General features: G+C 41.7%; 1 protein-coding gene across 1 annotated transcript in view; it reads left to right on the plus strand.

Annotated features, from left to right (window-relative positions):
- Positions 1–19,367, plus strand: part of LOC117526442 (sphingosine kinase 1-like) — a 96,281-nt gene that overhangs the window by 55,972 nt on the left and 20,942 nt on the right. Inside the window, exon 3 of the mRNA XM_034188512.1 lies at positions 18,569–18,663. Coding sequence (XP_034044403.1) covers positions 18,569–18,663 — 95 coding nt within the window. The remainder of the gene's footprint in view (positions 1–18,568; positions 18,664–19,367) is intronic.

The following is a 19,367-nucleotide window of genomic DNA, read 5'->3' on the forward strand; positions in this document are numbered from 1 at the left end:
CAGGACAGTGGTTTTGGGCGAGGTCGATATCTTTGCATGAGAACAAAGGTCCTGGTGCTTCCTGTCTTAAGGTGCATTGACACTTGCATAAATTTGATCCCTGCACTGGCACACAATCTTGTGTGCCATTGAGCAAACCCATTGTAAACTGTGCATGAACTGAGCATGGCTGCATGCCAGTGCGCAAAGAAAATTTTGAAATGTTCAAAACTTCTGGCACGCATTCATTTCATGAACTAGTTGTGAACAATGCGCAACCTATTTGAAAACACTGCGTGTCAGTGCCTATGTACGCAGCGCATCTGAACAATTATGGCAAGATGTTATATCTGTAATAAACATAACTTTACAGATACATTATCTAACTCATAAGAAAGAATAAATGCAAAGAAATGCAACTGTTTTACCAATCCATTGCAATACAGTGGTCCCACGTTCTAAAAATAACCCGCGATAAGCGAAATCTGCGAAGTAGTCAGCGCTATTTTTGCAATTATTATAGATGTTTTAAGGCTGTAAAACCCCTCACTACACACTTTATACACTTTTCTCAAACAGGCATTAACATTTTCTCACTTTCTCTCCTGTGTAAACACTCTCTTTTTTCTTCTGGGCGAGAAGATTATAAACAGACACACGCAGAACACAATGCGCGTGCTCCCCCTTCGCTCACTGCTTCCGGAGGTACGGATGCAGGACCCGCAAAGAATCCAAGTCCTCTCTCGGTGGCCACGGAGCTCTGCGGCTGCGGTCAACATCCTCATCAAAACAGCGAGCATAGTCTCTGGACCTGTTGCCAGATTTGGCGCAGTTCTGCACAGCAGAGAGGAGGTTTCTGCGAGCCCGCAGAAAGCGCATCGGAGGCAGTGAGAGCAATCGTGGTGATGTCGACCGGTGCCACGACCGGCCTGCCTGATAAGGACGCAGAACACAATACTCTGTAAAAAATAAAAAAAAGCATGCAAAATTGCACTAAAAAAAATCCGCGAAACTGTCAAGGTGCCTTTACTGTATGGTTGTGAGACATTAACATTAACCAGTGACCTAAAGTGATGACTGGATGTCTCTGGTACTTGGTCTGTCTGGAGGATCCTTGGCTACAAACAGAAAGACTTTGTGTCAAACAAACTGTTATTTGTGACGGCTCGGATGAGGAGTGTCACGTTTTGAGGAAACTTCAGCTGCAGCATTTTGTCCACAGCGTGCGTTTTTAAGGGCATGATCCAGCACACAGGTGTCTCAATGTTGGGGGGCCCCAAAAGCATGTAACTTGCAAGGTCCATTGGTGCCATTGCTCATCTCTGGTTCCCATAGAGCAAAGTGGCTGAGGGTCTACGACTCCCCCTAGACGGGACCGCAGTTCCCCGCAGGTTACTGACTAGATCAATTTTATGTTGAAACACAGAAGATAAGATTTATGGAATATATGCATCTGTGGTGGCAGTAAGAACAGCAAATGTCTCAACGGGTGTTTTTTTTTTTTTCTCCAGTATCTCGTTCTCCCCTTTAGTTTAAATATGCTTTGAGTTTGCTGTCTGTCGTTATGATCTCGTGCCTCTGAGCCTTGCATGCATGTGTTGTGTAATTTGTTTACACAGACACGCACACAGTCAGATACATATGATTTTGACACGCCTAACAAACAAGCACACATTCACACATAATCCCTCTTTGGTTCAGTGTAATCTTACTGGTCCTGCTGATTAAAGTACAGAGTGTCAACAGAGAATATTGTCAGGATGAATCAATAACTCATCAGCAGATGGTATAATTTGTGTGTGTGTGTGTGTGTGTGTGTGTGTGTGTGTGTGTGTGTGTGTGTGTGTGTGTGTGTGTGTGTGTGTGTGTGTGTGTGTGTGTGTGTGTGTGTGTGTGTGTGTGTGTGTGTGTGTGTGTGTGTGTGTGTGTGTGCGCAGTATTTCCTGGTATGATTTAAAAAAAAAAGAAAAAAAAAAAAAAAACCTTGTGGTGACACTAAATGACAATGGAAATGGTTTATCACTGTGAGAGGTGCATGGAAATGGAGAGTTTGGGCCTTTTTCTAAACAGCATAAATAAGAAAGAGATGCACAATAAATCCTCTTATGTACAATCATGGTGCCACCATGGAAATATGTCAAAATCATAAATGAAAACAAGGATCTTTTTGCAATTTCAAAGATGTACTTTTGGTAAAGTTAATCCTGGAGATGTAAGAATAGATTTAATCCCACATTGTACATGTCCAGTAGAGCACAGCCACATTAATGTGACCGTTACAGACAATCACTTCTACTGATAAATTTCTAGAATAAATCTTTCAACCAAATCTCTGCTTTCTAGTATTGAGTCATGCATCTGTAAGAGTATTTAACTACTCTTTAGGTTTCATTTAAACTAAAGTGCTAAAAACTAAAGAGGAATGAGAAAGCCTCGTGTCTGGGTTTGCAGTTGTATCAAGACTAACATCCAGGCTTTTTTTTTTGACTACTTGGACTCGGCCTTCATAACTGTATTTGTATATGCATGTGAACAAAATGTCAAACGTGTAGCAACATTCGTGTCTCTGGGTTATCGGCCTTTGAGATCGAGAGAAGCCTGAGAATAGTGTATGGAGTCATGAGGCTGCTGGACTGAAGTGTCAGAGGTCAGAGGATGACCACGCAAGAGGCCACAGACAGAAAAACCATCGGACGTGCAAATGAAAACAGAGACCCCGGGTAAGTCAGGAGGCCGGCCGGGGGGCCCATAGTGAACTGATGGGGAGACAGCGGGCACCTGGCAAAAAAACGGGTGAGGACACAGGAACCACAACATCAGAAACACAGCACCCCTGACCAGGAACCAACTGCCGGTGATCGGTGCAGCAGAAGAGACACACCGAAGTAAACAAAGAACAAATAATCATGCGGGTGTGTACAAGAAAGGACCACAAAAATCTGAGGATCCAACAAAAATATATTCCAACCAATAAGAACCAGACAAACCAAGAAAGCAACCATGCAAACGACGAATTGATGAGTGGAACAAAAAACTCCAAACCACTATTACCAGAACCTAACAAACGAAAAAAACAACATAAGGACTTATCCCGGAGGTAAATAGTCATAAACAAACCACAAAATGAACAGGGGGGAAGAAAACAGAGAAAAGGCATGAGGAACAAACTGACTTAAGAAGGGAGCAAAGAAAGTGAAGAAACCAACCAAAAAAGATGCTGTCAGCGCAAAAGAACATAACCAGGTTAGTAAAAGAATAGGGGGAACCATACTGTGAAAAAATCAGCTGTAGCCGGAGAACCATCCAATCACACCATACTAGGGGCCAAACAAAAATGGAAAAATCACAAAAATAAATGGGGAGAAGGCCAAAAGGGAACCTTAGCCTGAAACAGGAGTATGACCAATGAAAAAAAATTAAATAAACCCCTAACACCCTGAAAACCAGACAAACAAACAGAAGAACTAACCAGGGCCCAAACCAGAAAAGCAAATGAATGTAAAAGACGAATAAACCATGAGAATGTGCTCTTGAGGTGGCAAAAAATTGGTAACTTAGATAAAGACCTTAGGGAGACTTTAACAATACCATAAAGTGAGGGAAAGACCCTTATCATTCTTAAACATAGACAGACCAATATGGGGGTCCTAATACATAAAAACAAGGAAGTGATGATTACTGAAGTACCAAAATTATTCAGTGAAAACAAAACTGGACATTGATCACAGACAATGAATGGTCTACTTTTCAGGGAAAAAGGAAAATAACACAACCACAATGATAGTCCAAAAATAAGAAAGGAAAAACTCACAGTCCAGATGGAGTCAGAGGGCCGTTCTAATGCAGACTCTGAAGAGCAAGAGGGCAGAGGAGAGTCAGCAGGCATGTCCTCGGTCGAAGACCCCTGTGGAGAGCACGCTGAAGAGATGTTCTGGGGCGTGCACAGAGTTGATCCCACTGATGACGATGATGAAGCCGTGTGCGTAATGACCGCTCTGATTGGTGAAGTTGCTAACTGTGGAGCAGCGCGTGCCATGACTGCGTCGACCGGTGCCGTTATCAGGTGTGGAACAGCGCGTGCCATGACTGCGTCGTCCGGTGCCGTGATCAGATGAGGAGCAGCGCACGCCGTGACTGCGTTGTCCTGTGCCGTGATCAGATGTGGAGCAGTGATGCATGCTGGAGCTGGGTCTGCCATCCTCACCGATGCATTAGCAGGGGGGTGTGTCAACGCAGTTTCTGTCGTGCGCCCCAGAACGGAAAAAGCCATTCCTGATGGCTCCTCCAGCGACCCAGGACACGAGAACGCTGGAGGGCAGTCAGGCAACATGAAGGCTTTGGACACCAAGAGTGCTTGTGATCTGCGTGGTGCAGGGGCCGGAGACAAATGGGGCATGGAGCCCGAACATGGCTGTACCGCTGCTCTGGTTATGGGACTTGGCACCGCCGACTCCCGTACCAAGATGTGCCACAGAGCTGGTTTAGGTGGCACGTCATGCGTACTCGGCACGGATGAAGGAAGCTGCGGGGCCTGTAACATCGGCGGGCGTGACGTCACCGATGAAGGAGCAAAAATCTGAGGTGGCAAGACTGCCGCATGGGATAATATGATGGTCTTCGGCGTGTTTGACAAGGCATCATGGATTTTGGATTCATACAAAAAGTCCATTGGGTCTTCCACACATGGAGGAATTTGACCTCGCTCAAACTGGGCTTTAATATCTGCCAGTTCCGGGAAGGCTGAGATGATATTAGGCTCCGCTAGAAGTAACTGATCGAGAGCGGAAAAAATATGTTGCTTGTGTCGCTGTCCTGATTTGCCCAGAAATTCAAAAAATAAGTCCTGTATTTTAAACAGCATCTCTGCTGTGGCCTGAAGCGCAAATCCCGCCGACGCAGATGAGGACTCATCGGCGTCACAATCTTCATCCTCCTCATCCTCAATGTCCTCCCATTCCGACTCGCTGTCAGGAGGTGGCAGTGTGGCCGACAGATATGCCTCAGGGTGTTTCACCCAGTCAGGAAGTCTTTTTTCGGCAAACAAATCATCCAGCCCTTGAAGGTCGGGGAAGATCTTAAATAGCCATGAGTGACCCTCCAGTAACTCCTAAGCTTGATCCAAATAATCAAACTTTTCTCTCGGGGAGAGAACGCCATGAAAGCACACAAAAAAAATTTAAGATCAGCAAAAACCTCCTTGATAGTGGAAATCTGTCAGAATCCGTCAAGGCTAAGTTCATAACCGGGTGAGAGCCTGCTGCTTCCATGTTCAGGCCAGCTCGTTCTGTCAGGATTCGTGGTCACGTGGCACAGAAGGTGTTTGGACACAAATGCAAACTCTCAGACGATGCGGTGTAATAATAATCTTTATCTTACAGACAGTCCAGGGTCCGGTACACAGAAAGGCAGGCCGCGTAGCAAAGGTACAGATGAGGGCAAGGCAAAATACCTAGTCAGGAACAGGCTGAGGTCGAAGGCACAGTGAGACACAATATCAGAGTCAGAGGCAGAGAGCAAAATCCGGAAAAGCAGAACGAGGTCAAAAAACACTGAGGTATACGAGACGAGAACAGGGCTGGAACGAAGATACGAAGATCAACGAGCTGGCACCGCGGTGAGGGAAGTGAGCGCTAAATAACAGGTGATCAAACAAGGTGCACGTGTGATCGAGGGTTCTGGAAGGAGGTGTGGCTGGATGCAACAAAGATGAGGGAGGCAGGTGCAAGATAGTGCAGTGGAGACAACACAAAGTGGAGTGATGTAAGATGCAAAGACATGTGAGCCAGAGTAAGGAGCGTGGGTGGATAAATACACTAAACAGACAGAATGAGTGAGGGACGATGAGATGAAACAGGTCCAGTGGCGTGGAGTGAAAATGAAGCAGATCAAAAGCAAAAGGAGTCAGTGAATGAAAACCAATGGTGAAAGTATAACATGCCCACAGACCAACAAAACGAAATGTGAATCGAATAAAGGGCAAACTAGGAAACAGAGTGACAGACCTAAAAATAGTACAAGAATAATAAGACTAAAAACACCACTTGAACTGAATCTCAATCTGACATCACAGACAGAGGAAATAAGACAGAACCGATAAGAAGAACAGAAACAAAACCAGAACCTACAGTAAAACAATGGAAAAACTAGAACCAATGATCGCAGAAAACAAAAAGAATACAACAAGATAATAAAATACCAAAGATACATAATGAATGCAACCAGAGAAAACATAATACAAAATGATCAAAAGGGTAACCAAAAGGATCAAATCCGGGGAGGCAGATGACAACAGGGTACAAACCCATAACCTCGCCCTGAGCCCGGACCCACCCTGACAGCCCCCAGGCTTACTTTTCATAAAGTGTCTTTTGTTAATCACTCAGTATTTCTAAATCGAGACTCACAATCTGTCATCTACACAGAACCTTATCCACCACATTTACCATTTCTTGAACACTAGACATTCCTGTCCCATTAGACCTGTAAAGGGTTTAATTAACATTTCATGTTGTTGTTCCATCTGTCTGTTGTGGGGGGTAGATTCAATAAAATCAACACCCTAATTTTCCATATATCTATATATACTGTGCACTGAACAAAAACATAAAAGCAACACTTTTGTTTTTGCTCCCATTTTTCTTGAGCTGAACTCAAAGATCTAAAGTATTTTCTCTCAAATATTGTTCACAAATCTGTATTAGTGAGCACTTCTCCTTTGCTGAGAATTTCTGCAAAAACTGTCAGAAACCATCTCAGGGAACCTCATTCTGGCTTGTGTGTGGATCACCAGCTTCCTGTTGGATTTTCTTAAAAAGAACCTGCAAAATTTGAGCTGCAGTTTGTCAGAAGGCACATGAGAAACTGAAGCCTAGATCTGGTTATTTTGCTATTTTACAATACTTTGCTGCTCTACTTCAACATGAAGCCATATACAGGGATGGAATAGGCAAGTATTTATTTATCTTTGCTCTTCTTGTCATATCATTTCAACTTTCTGTGATTTAGCGCTGTACTTTCAACATACTTTGTTTTAAACAGCGATAGAACTGAATGATTTCCAGTGCTGAACTTGTGAAATTCAGGCTGTTCCTCTTCATTTTTTGATACTATCTGTATGAATCAATCAAATCAAATATATTTTATTGCCCTCACAGAGAAATTTTGCTGGGACAGAAGTGCTACAGTAGCTGCAGAGCAGAAAAATGACAGACAACACAAAAAAACATAAAACCACAACTAAAATAAATAAAAATTGACGTTTAAAAACCTGCCGTAAAACAGCGTAAAAGATTAATAAAAATCTGTTTAAAAAACCTTAATACTATCCCCTATGATATTCAGAAAACCGTAAAATTGTGACATTAAAATCCAGTGTGCAAAATAATCTTGATTTTTGAGTTCAGCAACAATAACCAAGTAATGCTGTGACTGAATTAAATACTTATTAAATAGTAGTTTAGGTCAGAATACACATTGTGGAAGGGCTCGGTTGAAGTGATGCCATCTTTTCTTCTCTTTTTTTTTTTTTTTTTGTTGCAGATTAAATGATCAAACATAAAAGGTGATTATAAATTACAGAGAAAATATTCCCTTGAGCTGATTTGGCTTAAGTCATTCATATTATGCAAATCCAGATTGCTGCAGTATTCAGATAGTTGTTACTGCTGTGCATCTGGATGTAATAGCATCCCACCGTTTATTTCATTTCATTGAAGTATAAATCCAATCGACTTGGCCCATTTCAGCTCTAATCTTTTACGGAAGACTAGTGGCAGAAACCACTGATCTCTGCTGGAAATGTTTTTTGTTGTTGTTTGTTACCTCAAAATTTCTAATTACTGTTTAAAAAAAGTTTAAAACACTTGTAAATAAAATAGCTAAATCAATAAATGGTTCTTTAGAAACCTTTCATCTGTAAATTAAAACCACCTGTTATATAAGGAACATAAGGAACCTTGGACATTTATTTTTAGACAAATAAAATAACATTGAAATTTGTACATTTTTTAAGTCTAGTAGGTTATTACTTGATTGTTCAAGCTACCTCAAGGAGAAGTGCACTGTTTAAGTGATAAATAATAAAATAAGGTGATTAAAATGAAAATATTATATATTTAGCATTTGTTCATTGTTCATTCAGTTTTTTAAAGTATCGGATCGGGACTCGGTATCCGCAGATACTCAAAATCAGATGACTCGGAATCGGATCTGGACCAAAAAAACCTGATCGGGACATCCCTACAATAAAGAGTTACCTTTTAAAAAAAGTAGGCACATGCTCCAGTATGAATCTAAGTTCTGACTTCAAAGCTTTGATTGGAATTGTGAGGAAAAACAGCCAAAGTGAGGGTGTGGGATCATGTGCTGTGTACGATGTAGACTCTGTTTGTGTGTGATGGACTTTATATGTTTGGCTTTGAAAGTACAGTGATTTTGATACACCACAAGCAGGACAAACCAGCCAGATCTGGTACTGATCCCAGCCCTGGATAATCGGAGTGGGTTAGTGTTCGGAAGCGCATCCGGATGCGAAACTTCAGCCAAAACCATAACTGATGAGATCAGTCCATTCAGTTTGGGAGAATGCTGGGGTGTACCTCATAAGCATTCCTCCCTGAGAAAACAAAAAAAAAAAAACAGAGCTACTGGATCGACATCAACTTGAGTTAAAATGGAGGTACTGGAATACAGTGTATGGAGGAGGTCAAAGTGGAGAAAATATGGAGAAACTCATGCAACTTCTTACTTTTATCAAGCCACAGGAGACTCTTCAACCACACTAATAACAACACGTCACAACCATTCAACCTCTAAATCTGTCATTTGTCTGTAGCCACTTGGCGAAGAAGCAGATGATTTTCTCACCATCAGGCAAAACTTAACAAGCTCAAAACAAATTATATAATGTAGTTTATTTGAATAATGCGATTCCCACTAAATCATATGTTTATCTCGTGTATATCACTGGAGTCTGGCGGAACCTGTTAGCTGGAAGTCTTCAGACGTTAATCAGAGCGGACGGACTCATTAAGGCGTCCTTGGCTTTGTGGCTGTATGAGATCACTGGATAGATGATGGATGGTTTCACTGCTGGATGAGAGTGCATTTTATGTGTGAGGATGATGTTTGTTTGTGACTTTGTGCATGTGTTTGTGTGACATGGACATTGGCACGCTGCGTCCTCCCGGGCTGCGTTTCTCACTGCTCAGGGATCCTCAGCACACAGTAGCTGTCCTTTGAGCCCCTCCTGAAGATGACACACAAGAAATATATCATAGAATGTGATTCCCTTATCTACCGTTGGTACAGTTGATGAGATTAGAATCTGGTGTTGATGACTGGTTTTAAATACATTATTATAATCCATCCATTTTCTTCCGCTTTAAACCGGAGTTGGGTCGCGGGGGAGCCGCTCAAGCAAAGCCGCCCAGACCTCCCGATCCACACACACCTCCCCCAGCTCCTCCGGGGGAACCCCAAGGCATTCCCAAGCCAGCCGAGAGACGTAGTCCCTCCAGCGTTTCCTGGGTCTTCCCCGGGGCCTCCTCCCGATGGGATGTGCCCGGAACACCTCTCCAGCGAGGCGTCCAGGGGGCATCCGGAAAAGATGCCCGAGCCACCTCAACTGGCTCCTTTCGACATGGAGGAGCAGCGGCTCGACTCCGAGCTCCTCCCAAGTGACCGAGCTCCTCACCGTATCTCTAAGGGAGCGCCAGCCACCCTGTGGAGGAAACTTATCTCGGCCGCTTGTACTCGCGATCTTGTTCTTTCGGTCATGAGCCAAATCTCATGACCATAGGTAAGGATCGGAAAGTAGATCAATCGGTAAATCGAGAGCTTTACAGCCGAGATGAGCTGAGATCCAACTTAAACTCCCCCACTTGCCTCAAGTGGAGGAGTTTAAGTATCATTATAATGAAATACAGTATTTACACGTTTTGCACCATATCTGATTTTTTTTTTTTTTCCTTACAATGCTGGAAAACAGAACCAACTGTGTGAACACTGAACATCCTCTACACGCAGTGATTCCATCACTTTTTGCCTGGGACTGTATAAATTTGCACATATCTGCAGGAAAGTTTGCAAATCTTGTCTGTTTTTATTTATTTATTTATTTTTGCTAATGGCAGCTGTAACATTCCAAATATGTTACAGTAGGAATGGTACTTTTCGCCCAGCACCAATCTTGTACAGGATTTGCTTCTTTCATGTGGTATTGTGGTAACATTTAATGGTGTAAATACATGTTTGAAAGCTGGGCTATTTCTTGTTTCATGATTGTCACATAAATTACGGTTTCCACTGGCAGACCACAAGAGATTGCACATATTTAGGCGGTCGTGCTTGTGAACTGGTCCAGCCATGGTTCAGACTTGGCCGAAGGCCGTGATGGAACAGGATGTGACTGTCGTTGCCTCGAGCTGTCACTTCAAAACTGTGGTTCTGTGATGAGCCGTGATTCTGTCTGAAAAACCGCAGTCGGGAACTTTAGCCAGGGATAAGGACAGTGAGGTTGAAGTCAGCGCTGTGTAGAACGCTGAGAATGTTAAAATATAAGATTCATGAAGACGCCCACTGCATTCGAAGGCTTCATGTGTCTTTGTGATATTAGAAGTGAACCTAATCAGACTGTTGATGTACAGTTATGAGGCATGAGAATCTCATCACTGACAACGATTCGACATGTACCACGATACACTACCGGCGATATGATACATATAGTGATACAAGACTATACTGACGATATGATTCTCCCCTGTTCTTGATTCGATGCAATTTGATATGTATTTGATGGCGATTCAACTCCTCACAATGCGATGTGATATGATTTGGTGCGATACGATTCAGGATGGGTATTGATAAGATTTTATCTATATCAATGCCATTATCGATTCCGCTTATCAATCCTATTCTTTATCGATTCCCTTATCAATACCTCTTGTGAATTTTCTGTGTACTAAAAGTAGGCATTACAGGTTTACTATGTCAACAACATTTTATTGAGTCTTAAAGTAAATAAATAGGAAATTGGTCACTGGATCCTTGATCTCTGGACATGAACAAATATCAATAAAATCTGTACATGGCCACTGGGTCCTTGATGTACATGATGGATCCTTGATCTCTGGACATAAATAGAAATAAACAAAATATGTAGTTTTTGTCAAAAGCATTTCCATTCAGATATTAACGGCACAAATGTAACCCACTCTGAGCTGAGCTCTTATAGCTGTGCTGCACGTCAGGATGTAATTCATAAAAAATGCAGGATGTCTCATTTTTGGGAAAAAAAAAAAACCCCGGTTTTGGTTGGGTGTAGTTTATTGCTTGTATTATAATGTTTGGAAAGAGGTGTGATTTGATTTAAAACGGTGATTCGCTCGGAAGTTATTAATACAGACCGAAATCTGCGCAGCTCTTTGGAGTCCCACAAAATAGAGGATATTATTAATATTATTATTATTATTATTTCCATTACCTGATGGACAACTTCAGTTTACGGAGCGGCTGGTGGTCATGCCAGTGGACTTGCCATTTCTGAAGCAGAGAACCAGCGAACAGCGGGTCAAAGCGCTTGCTTCAAGCTCCAAGCAGACCCGCAATTAACGTAGAGAAATAATCATTTTGTTGATAAACACCCGCAAAAACAACATTTGCTCCGGTGTACCGAAATGCCCATGGTGCCTCGGAAAAAACTGATGCAAGCAGTCAGCGAGCGATGCAGCACAATTCAACCAGTCAATTGAATCAATGCACACTGAATGAATTGATGCACTCTTATCGCGCACATTTGTATCCAAATACAGATTCGTATCGATTAATCTCCACATGCTTAGAAGTTATATCTTGTGAGGTGGTGAATTCAGACGTCCTTTCTGCACAAACTGTGGTCATATTTGATCTAAAACAGCCAGTTTGCTGGTATAGACGTGTCAAATTCAGATGTGTATACATACACACATGCATACATCTTCAATCGCTTATCTTGGATTGAGTCGTAGGTTCAACAGCTCCAGCAGGGGGCCCCACACCGATTTTCCATGCCACATTAACGACCTCTGACTAGGGGATCCCGAGGTGTTCCCAGGCCAGTGTGGCAAAATAATCACCCCGTCTAATCCTGGGTCTTCCCCGGGGTCTCCTCCCAACTGGACATCCTTTCCAGATGCCGAACCACCTCAGCTGGCTCCTTTCAACTTGAAGGAGCAGCGGATCTACTCTGAGCTACTCACGAATGAGTGAGCTTCTCACGTTATCTCGAAAGGAGACACCAGCCACCCTCCTGAGAAAATCTATTTTGGCCACTTGGACCCGCAATCTAGTTGTTTCGGTTATGACCCAACCTTCATGACCATAGGTGAGCGTAGGAACGAAGATTGAGCAGTAGATTAGTGAAGGAGTAGTATTAGTGAAGGTTACAAATGATCTTTTTATGGCCTCAGACAGTGGACTCATCTCTGTGCTCGTCCTGTTAGAACTCAGTGCAGCTTTTGATACTGTTGACCATAAAATTTTATTACAGAGATTAGAGCATGCCATAGGTATTAAAGGCACTGCGCTGCAGTGGTTTGAATCATATTTATCTAATAGATTACAATTTGTTCATGTAAATGGGGAGTCTTCTTCACGGACTAAGGTTAATTATGGAGTTCCACAAGGTTCTGTGCTAGGACCGATTTTATTCACTTTATACATGCTTCCCTTAGGCAGTATTATTAGAAAGCATTGCTTAAATTTTCATTGTTACACAGATGATACTCAGCTTTATCTATCCATGAAGCCAGAGGACACACACCAATTAGTTAAACTGCAGGAATGTCTTTCAGACATAAAGACATGGATGACCTCTAATTTCCTGCTTTTAAATTCAGATAAAACTGAAGTTATTGTTCTTGGCCCCACAAATCTTAGAAACATGGTGTCTAACCAGATCCTTACTCTGGATGGCATTACCCTGACCTCCAGTAATACTGTGAGAAATCTTGGAGTCATTTTTGATCAGGATATTCAATCAATTCAATTCAATCATTCAATCATTTTTTTATATAGCGCCAAATCACAACAAACAGTTGCCCCAAGGCGCTTTATATTGTAAGGCAAGGCCATACAATAATTATGTAAAACCCCAACGGTCAAAACGACCCCCTGTGAGCAAGCACTTGGCTACAGTGGGAAGGAAAAATGTCATTCAATGTGCATATTAAGCAAATATGTAGGACTGCTTTTTTGCATTTGTGCAATATCTCTAAAATTAGAAAGGTCTTGTCTCAGAGTGATGCTGAAAAACTAATTCATGCATTTATTTCTTCTAGGCTGGACTATTGTAATTCATTATTATCAGGTTGTCCTAAAAGTTGCCTGAAAAGCCTTCAGTTAATTCAAAATGCTGCAGCTAGAGTACTGACAGGGACTAGAAGGAGAGAGCATATTTCACCCATATTGGTTTCTCTTCATTGGCTCCCTGTTAATTCCAGAATAGAATTTAAAATTCTTCTTCTTACTTATAAGGTTTTGAATAATCAGGTCCCATCTTATCTTAGGGACCTTATAGTACCATATCACCCCAATAGAGCGCTTCGCTTTCAGACTGCAGGTTTACTTGTAGTTCCTAGGGTTTGTAAGAGTAGAATGTGAGGCAGAGCATTCAGATTTCAGGCTCCTCTCCTGTGGAACCAGCTCCCAATTTGGATTAGGGAGACAGACACCCTCTCTACTTTTAAGATTAAGCTTAAAACTTTCCTCTTTGAAAAAGCTTATAGTTAGGGTTGGATCAGGTGACCCTGAACCGTAGAGCAAATGCAATACCGCCCCCGCTGCGGCGATTCTCCGGCCAGTCTCAGACTCCAATGTCCCCTCACTCGTGAACAAGACGCCGAGGTACTTGACTTGAAGCAAGACCTCATTCCCTACCCAAAGTAGGCAATCCATCACATTCCTGCTGAGAACCATGGCCTCAGATTTAGAGGTGCTGATCCTCATCCCAGCGGCTTCACAGTCAGTTGTGAACCGATCCAGTGAGTGTTGGAGGTCACAGGCCGATGAAGCCAACAGGACCACATCATCTGCAAAAAGCAGTGATGAGAACTTGAGCCCACCAAACTGGAAAACCCTCCTCCCTCGATATCCTGTCCATGAATATCACAAACAAGATTGATGACAAGGTGCAGCCCTGGTGGAGGCCAACCTCCACTGGAAAAAAGTTTGACTTACTACCGAGCACCTGAACACAGCTCTCGCTTTGTGAGTACAGAGATTGGATGGCCTGAGAAGGGACCCCTCACTCCATACTCCCGCAGCTCTTCCCACAGTATCTCCCGGGGTACCCAATCATACAGTAGTGTTCAGAATAATAGTAGTGCTATGTGATTAAAAAGATTAATCCAGGTTTTGAGTATATTTCTTATTGTTACATGGGAAACAAGGTACCAGTAGATTCAGTAGAGTCTCACAAATCCAGCAAGACCAAGCATTCACAATATACACACTCTTAAGGCTATGAAATTGGGCTATTAGTAAAAAAAAAAGTAGAAAAGGGGGTGTTCACAATGATAGTAGCATCTGCTGTTGACGCTACAAACTCAAAACTATTATGTTCAAACTGCTTTTTTAGCAATCCTGTGAATCACTAAAGTAGTATTTAGTTGTATAACCACAGTTTGTCATGACTTCTCCACATCTGCGAGGCATTAATTTTGTTGGTTTGGAACCAAGATTTTGCTTGTTTACTAGTGTGCTTGGGGCCATTGTCTTGTTGAAACACCCATTTCAAGGGCATGTCCTCTTCAGCATAAGGCAACATGACCTCTTCAAGTATTTTGACATATCCAAACTGATCCATAATACCTGGTATGCGATATATAGGCCCAACACCATAGTAGGAGAAACATGCCCATATCATGATGCTTGCACCACCATGCTTCACTGTCTTCACTGTGAACTGTGGCTTGAATTCAGAGTTTGGGGGTCGTCGCACAAACTGTCTTTGGCCCTTGGACCCAAAAAGAACAATTTTACTCTCATCAGTCCACAAAATATTCCTCCATTTCTCTTTAGGCCAGTTGATGTGTTCTTTGGCAAATTGTAACATCTTCTGCACGTCTTTTATTTAACAGAGGGACTTTGCAGGGGATTCTTGCAAATAAATTAGCTTCACACAGGCGTCTTCTAACTGTCACAGCACTTACAGGTAACGCCAGACTGTCTTTGATCATCCTGGAGCTGATCAATGGGTGAGCCTTTGCCATTCTGGTTATTCTTCTAATCCATTTTGATGGTTGTTTTCCGTTTTCTTCCACGTGTCTGTTTTTTTTTTTTTTTTTTTTTTTGTCCATTTTAAAGCATTGCAGATCATTGTAGATGAACAGCCTGTAATTTTTTGCACCTGCGTATACGTTTTTCCCTCTCCAATCAACTACGCTGTTCTTCTGAACAATGTATTCAACGTCCCATTTTCCTCAGGCTTTCAAAGAGAAAAGAATGTTCAATAGGTGCTGGCTTCATCCTTAAATAGGGGACACCTGATTCACACCTGTTTGTTCAACAAAATTGACGAACTCACTGACTGAATGCCACACTACTATTACTGTGAACAGCCCCTTTTCTACTTTTTTTTTTACTAATAGCCCAATTTCATAGCCATAAGAGTGTGCATATCATGAATGCTTGGTCTTGTTGAATTTGTGAGAATCTACTGAATCTACTGGTACCTTGTTTCCCATGTAACAATAAGAAATATACTCAAAACCTGGATTAATCTTTTTAGTCACATAGCACTACTATTATTCTGAACACTACTGTACACCTTCTCCATGTACACAGAGCACATGTAGACTGGATGGGCAGGACTGAACCCGCATTGTTCCTCTTCATTCAGATGTTCAACTATCGGCTGAACCGTCCTTTCCAGCACCCTGGAGTAGACTTTACCAGGGAAGCTGACTAGTGTGATGCCCCTTTATTTGGCGCACATTGTGGTCCCCTTTTTAAGTATGGGGACCACCAGTTGTGTATTGCCATTAAATATTGTAATTGTTCCAGGACCACCTCAGGTACATCAGAGAGTAATGGACAGTGAATTAGTGTTTATAACATGTAGTGTGTTCATTCCTCCGTCCTGTTTCTGAAAAGAAACATATATTTAAAATACTGGTAACCAAATAGCATTTTGTTTTTGTTTGGGGGTTTTTTTTTTCCATTCTTTCATTACAAACTAAAATAATTCTGCTTGCAGAAATTTGGTGCTGATTTCACTTTGTTTTTCTCTTAAAGTCCTCCATGTCTTTGAGTGGCAGAGAGAAATTTACCAATGGCAGTCAAAGTAAAATGTGGTGTGGTCCTTGTTTTCAGCCACGGGATGCAAATATTGTGTCATGGACCTTTAAAAAATCTTGGACTATGGGCAATGAAAGGTAAGGCTTGAATCTTACCTTTCATTGTACACATTACAATGACAATAAAGAATCTATGTCTGTATTTTCCCATTACTGATTTTTTGACACTCGAATGTGTACATTTTACTCTGGTATAGTTGGATGTGTTCAACAGAGTCAGTTACACTCATGTATAACTGCATACAAAGTTAACTAATATGAATTGTGCCTCGTACTTTAAAAAACAATGCCCAATTCTTCAATTTTGATATTGGAATTGGGACAGAAATTGGAGTGAAAAATTCAGCAATACAACACAACTTCAGCATCAACTTCAACAATGTTTGATGGAGAGGCTAACACATAAAGAGAAATAATGTTAGACAGGCAGACAACCGGTTCATTCCCAGTACTTGAAAATGACCTGCCATACGCCCCAGCCAGGTGATAAGTGGGCATCTCCTTGACCTTCTCCAGCCGCTGGGTCCTCAAGAGTGAGGTACCTCTGTGCTGGATCATGTCCAGAGAAAAACACGACATGGTCAAAATGTTGTAGAGGACGTTCCCTCATCATGCAATTGATACCCTTCTAATCAGATGCTGAGGTGAAACCTGCACCGTCTTAGTGCGTCATGCCCACCACTGTTACAGAGTGAAACAGATCTGATATCAGCACTGGCCAAATCGCTCCTGTTGCATTTTTTTCTTTTTTTTTTTTTACTTTCCTTGCTACAACTGGCCACAGGGCCTACACAGGACTTACCTCTGCTCCACCCACAGGAGTGCTCAGCCAATGAGGTGCTGGGAAATACCAGAATTAAATAATCAGGTGTGAGTAGAGCAGGTAGACATGAAAACATGCAGGGCAGGAACAGACCTGGGCAGCCTTGGTCTATAGCAACAGACATTTTTTTTTAATCTAGTCCTACAAACCCACTGTTCTGCAGTGCTGTGGATACATTTTTTAAGCACATAGTTGATACAATACTTAATACTATACAAAGTTGATACTGTGGGCTTCATAACTTGGGGCAGGTTGACATTTACACTGGCCTGATGCCCCAACAGCATATTTTTTGGGCTTTTGGGGCTGATTCTGGCCACCAGATTTTCTAATTTGCAGCTCTGATGGGTCAGCACTGAAGACAAGTGCTTATAAAATTTTTACAATGTAACTGCAGGTGACCTCAAAATTCCCACTGGCCCACTTGTCCAAGACAAGTATAGCATTTTGTTGGGCATGAACATAGTCCTGTGGATCCTTTAAAAGTTTTAAAAAGCATTGAATTTGTTAATCTAAAAATAAGGCTTTAATTTGTCTTAAAATATCTTAAACCAGTATTTAAAAAAAAAAAAAAAAATCTTCAGTGCCAAGACTGGAAGTAGGATTTCATTCATATTTTCTTCTGTCATTGCAATTAAAAATATCTAAATAAATGGCGATATCTATTTTTTTATAATTTGGTGAAAACCTCACATAAGGCCATACAAAGTGAGATAGTGGAACCAACATGTTTGAGACAACATTCCAAATGCATTCTCCACCAACCTGCAGCTGTAAATAATTTCTCTGTGATTCTGGGAGTAATGAGAGAATGGTTTCATCAGCCAAATTCTGATAGCAAATGTGGCGTTGGCTACAAAATGATTATTTTATGGCGTCAAGTGGGACAAAGTTGGACTCATTGGCACGACGAATTGCGCAGCAGTATGGGGACTGACAAGCAGTGGTGGGCACACTTCCGATAATCCGATAACAGATAATTATCTAAGATAATGTTTTCATTATTGGATTTATCTGTTATCGGTTATCTGTAACTTCCGATACATTTTTGGGTGGTTTATTGTTTTATCTTTATCGACGATAACTTTTCAGTTATCTGATTATCTGTTATCGAAGTTAATTTTTTGGTTATCTGTGCCCACCACTGCTGACAAGGAGCAGAACAATAAGACGAGACAAAATATTTTGCTCTTCTTCTAATTTATCACTTGGTTGTATTATGTTGCAACACAGTTGTACTGTAACATTGTGTAAATTGTGCCTGTATTACCAAGTCATTTGCTCACACATATCAAACTCAGGAGCTGCCACAGAGGATAAATAGCTGCAAAAACATTCACTCTGTCACAACAGACCAAGAACTCTGACCTTAGAAGTCGTATAGTTGTATATCTTTTTTTTTGGTCACTCATCAGCATGTCTGTTTTTCCAGAGCGACATAACCATGCGAGAGAGCTGGCGAGGGAGGCCGATCTATCGCTGTGGGACGCTTTGGTCATCGTCTCTGGAGACGGACTTTTGTTTGAGGTGAAAGACGCACATGAGCTCTAATAGATTAAGAAATTCTGACTTTCAATTTGTTTTAGATAGTTAAAAACAGTATGTGTCAATTGTAACTGATTTATTCAATAACCACCAACAACCTATCAGTAACTACACACTTTTTTTATATAGCTGTGATGCTACGTGTGCTCTGATTGGCTGACTTCCAGTCTGATATTTTCCATATCAGATCTGTTACCATGACAATCGGTCCAGAACGCGTATCACATTCGTTACAAACCAGAAAAATAAAAACACAATTAAAAAAACAAGTCAGACATGAACAAACTCCATAAATATCTAAACAGCATCGGAAACAAACACAGATTGAAAGCTTGCGGCTAACGACCGGACCATCTGTTAGCAAGTTCTTCATGGAGGTGAAGCGAACCGGTCTGACTTCAAGCCATCAGCAGCTTTCATATTTGGGCAATACCGCAAGTTTGTGTGTTCATATATATATACGAGGGCTGTCCATAAAGTATAGGTCCTTTTTATTTTTTTCAAAAACTATATGGATTTCATTCATATGTTTAAACGTCAGACATGCTTGAACCCTCATGCGCATGCGTGAGTTTTTCCACGCCTGTCGGTGACGTCATTCACCTGTGAGCACTCCTTGTGGGAGGAGTCGTCCAGCACCTCGTCGGAATTCCTTTGTCTGAGAAGTTGCTGAGAGACTGGCGCTT

This window comes from Thalassophryne amazonica, chromosome 15, assembly GCF_902500255.1.
Source record: "Thalassophryne amazonica chromosome 15, fThaAma1.1, whole genome shotgun sequence".
Classification (NCBI taxonomy): domain Eukaryota; kingdom Metazoa; phylum Chordata; class Actinopteri; order Batrachoidiformes; family Batrachoididae; genus Thalassophryne; species Thalassophryne amazonica.